Genomic DNA, 3,314 nt, shown 5'->3' with positions numbered 1-3,314 from the left:
GGCTGCCCACTGCATCAGGTAACTACCACTCCCTGGGCACTTGGCCTGCTCACCAGCCGGTCCTCAGTTCTGAGCTGGGGGCTACATAAAGGAATCTTGCAAATAACCACTAACCTGACTGAGACACAACCTGTAGTCAATCAATGGTTCAGTGTTTTGGCCCATCAATGTCAGTACATGGCATAGATGGGGTGTCCTGTGCCAGGTACTGAGGGAGGATGAGGAGAAGGGGAAGGCCTAATCTCTGTCCTCTTGGGGAAACTACCTGTGGCCTCTGGATCTGGAATTGGGTTCCCTTGAACAACTTGACTTCTCAAAGCTTCAATACCATCACCTGCAGAAAACAATGGAGTAACAGAATTTAGTATGAATTCAATGAGCTGATTAACTAAAGGGCCTGGCACTTAGTAAGTGCCCAGTGAAAGCTAATTCTGAATTAAAGACTAATTATAAAGGCCCACGAGGTTCTGCAACGTTGTACACTTATCCTCTTTGTTGTCTGTGACCTCTGCTCATCACAGCTGGAACTCACCAGAGCTTTTGCTGGGTCGTTGTGACTCCCTACCAGGAGAGATCCCTTCTCCCACCTAATTTATACTAAGCTCTAGGAGGTGATGGGGAAACTAATACAGACCTACAGTCAGGAGTCCTGGCTTCTAGTTCTGGTTTCTCACTAATGGAGGGACTCGGGCAGGTTACACCTCTCTGGGCCTCAGTTTCCCCATCTGAAAATGAAAGGTCAGAAAAATGTCTTTGAGAGCAAATGACTCCTGTTTTCTCTGTGTTCATCTCATTCCCTCCATAAAACTATAGAGTCTGTGTTATTACAACATTTATTTTATATTGTAGTTTAAAGTTAGTATAGTAACAATTATTATATGATCATAGTTCTTACGTTATATACTTTAGGCTCTATTATAAGTAACTGATTGTCCCAGGGGAAGAAAGATCCCCAAGCCCAAGCCCCACCTAGTGGCTCATGCAGCAGCCAGTTACTTGGGTCTATCCCAACATTATCCAAAGCCAGGCCTCTGGAGGTGACCCTCTCCCTGGGCCCCCTTTCTCCCAGCTCCTCCAGGACCTACCGCGTGGTGCTGGGACGGCACAACCTCGACATTGCGGAGTCCGGCTCGCTGGCCGTCAGGGTCTCTAAGACTGTGGTGCATCCGGACTGGGACTCCAGCGATGTCTCCAATGGGTTCGTTTCTGTCTGGATGCACTTGGGGGTGAGGTTGTCAGGGAACAGATGGGGTCTCACAGAGGCAAGGGTCTCAACTCCACCACATGCCCTCTGCTTCTTCTGTAGGGAGGGAGAAGGAGTTCTGGCCTCTTAGATGTGGAACCAGCTCCAAAGATGTCTGGGGTGGGGATGTGACCTGGGGAGGGAGAAGCAAAGACTGCCAGAGTGACCGGGGTTTGCTGACAGTCAAGCGTGCAGGGTCCCTGTCCGATGAGCCTGTATCTACTTCATGCCAAGTCCTGGGGACACAGGGACAGTGCTGTCGATCCTGTGAATGTCCCTGGAGGGCACAATCTCTCCTGCCTTGCTCCTTTCAACAAGGCCCTCTGCATTTTCAAACATGCTCTGGGATCCTGCCACTCAGAGCAAGCTGGGGTAACGTACAGGGAATGATGACAAGGTCTCAGAGCCCTCCAAAGCCCCACAGGGCAGGAAAAGTCAACCCTGTCCTCATGCTCTGCCTCTGCACTGGCCCAGGTACGACATTGCCCTGCTCAAACTGGCTAACCCCGTCTCCCTCACTGACAAGATCCAGCTGGCCTGCCTCCCTCCTGCCGGTGCCATTCTACCCAACAACTACCCCTGCTACGTCACGGGCTGGGGAAATCTGCAGAGTAAGTGGGAGCCAGGAGCCCCCAGGCCTGGGAGGGAAGGGAGGTGATGTCACCCCTGTCTGGCCAGGGCCTCTCACCTGTCATCCCAGGATGTGTGGCTGCCTGAGAGAGACGGGATGGCATAGGCTGATGCCTGCCTGGGTTCAAATGTCAGCTCTCCCACTTCATGACTGTGACACCTTGGGCACATTACTAGGTCTCTCCATGCAGCACTTTAATCATATGTAAAATGCAAATAATTGGCTGGGCGCCGTGGCTCACGCCTGTAATCCTAACACTTTGGGAGCCCTGCTGGGTGGATAACTTGAGGTCAGGAGACCAGCCTGACCAACATGGAGAAACCCCCTCTCTACTAAAAATATTTTTAAAAAGCAGGGTGTGGTGGTGTGCGCCTGTAGTCCCAGGTACTCAGGAGGCAGAGGTAAGAGAATCCGTTGAACCCGGGAGGTAGGGGTTGCAGTGAGCCAAGATTTCGCTACTGCACTCCAACCTGGGGGACAGAGCGAGACTGCGTCTCAAAAAAAAAACCCCAAAAATGGGCATAATAATAGCAGCTACATCACAGAGTTGGCAAGAGGATTAAAGGAGATAATCCATAGGAAGCCTGGCATGTGGGAGGTGCTGTATGTTAGTTGTTGTCACTGTCCCTATGATGGAAAGAAAGTTACAGAGACCATGTGACATCTTCTGTGTGGCCCACAGGGTTCAGAACAGCATTTTCCTCTGTGACCTGAGGCCCCTGGAGCCCTCATCGGACCCTCCGTGCCCCATGGCAGAAGCTGTCCCCTGTTCCATTCGGTCTTGCTGCTCAGAACCTGGCTGAGGGCGGGTCTCCTTTGACATAGACTCCAGGGGTTAGAGATCCAATGACAGTAGCCACCAAGAGGAACAGAGTTCCCGCCCTTCCCTTGTGAAATCACCAGAGGTTTGGAAGATTCTAGGAAGGGATGAGTGATAATGACCTTATGACCATAACGACATGATGAGTGATAATGACATTATGACATTTCTCCCTAATGACATAAACACATAAGTATAATTACATATTTTTCCAGGGGTACATCCACTTACATATCCTCGAATAAATCCCCATTGCCCTCTTGACTGGCTTATCTGTAAACACAAGGACACATGAAATCCTGCAGTGAGCGATGGTGGAAGAGGCATTTCATGCTTGTTAAGACAGAAGCACAACCACCTGTTTGTTTCCCCGACAATGCTGAGGCAGATGCAGTTCATCTGAGACAGTGAGAGCAGGGACACATCCAAATGCTTGGCTTTTAGGCCCAGCTCTGTCAGTCACGGTGAAACTTTGGGCAAGTCACTTCCGAACCTAAGTTTCCTCATCTGTAAAACAGAAACACAGTTGGTGAAGACCAAAAGAGGTGAAAGGTAAAAATGCTTCCTACACTGCAACATGTTATACAAGTGTTAATTACTTATTAGTGATCTTAAGCCAG

General features: G+C 50.0%; 1 protein-coding gene across 1 annotated transcript in view; it reads left to right on the top strand.

Moving 5' to 3' along the window:
• LOC105534690 (chymotrypsin-like elastase family member 2A) overlaps positions 1–3,314 on the top strand; it is a 45,589-nt gene that overhangs the window by 34,234 nt on the left and 8,041 nt on the right. Inside the window, exons 4-5 of the mRNA XM_011973483.1 lie at positions 1,070–1,198; positions 1,718–1,854. Of these exons, the coding sequence (XP_011828873.1) occupies positions 1,070–1,198; positions 1,718–1,854 (266 nt within the window). The remainder of the gene's footprint in view (positions 1–1,069; positions 1,199–1,717; positions 1,855–3,314) is intronic.

Source organism: Mandrillus leucophaeus, unplaced genomic scaffold, assembly GCF_000951045.1.
Source record: "Mandrillus leucophaeus isolate KB7577 unplaced genomic scaffold, Mleu.le_1.0 Scaffold1383, whole genome shotgun sequence".
Lineage (NCBI taxonomy): Eukaryota > Metazoa > Chordata > Mammalia > Primates > Cercopithecidae > Mandrillus > Mandrillus leucophaeus.
Note: the sequence above shows the minus strand (reverse complement) of the source record. Positions and strands in the feature narration are given on the sequence as shown.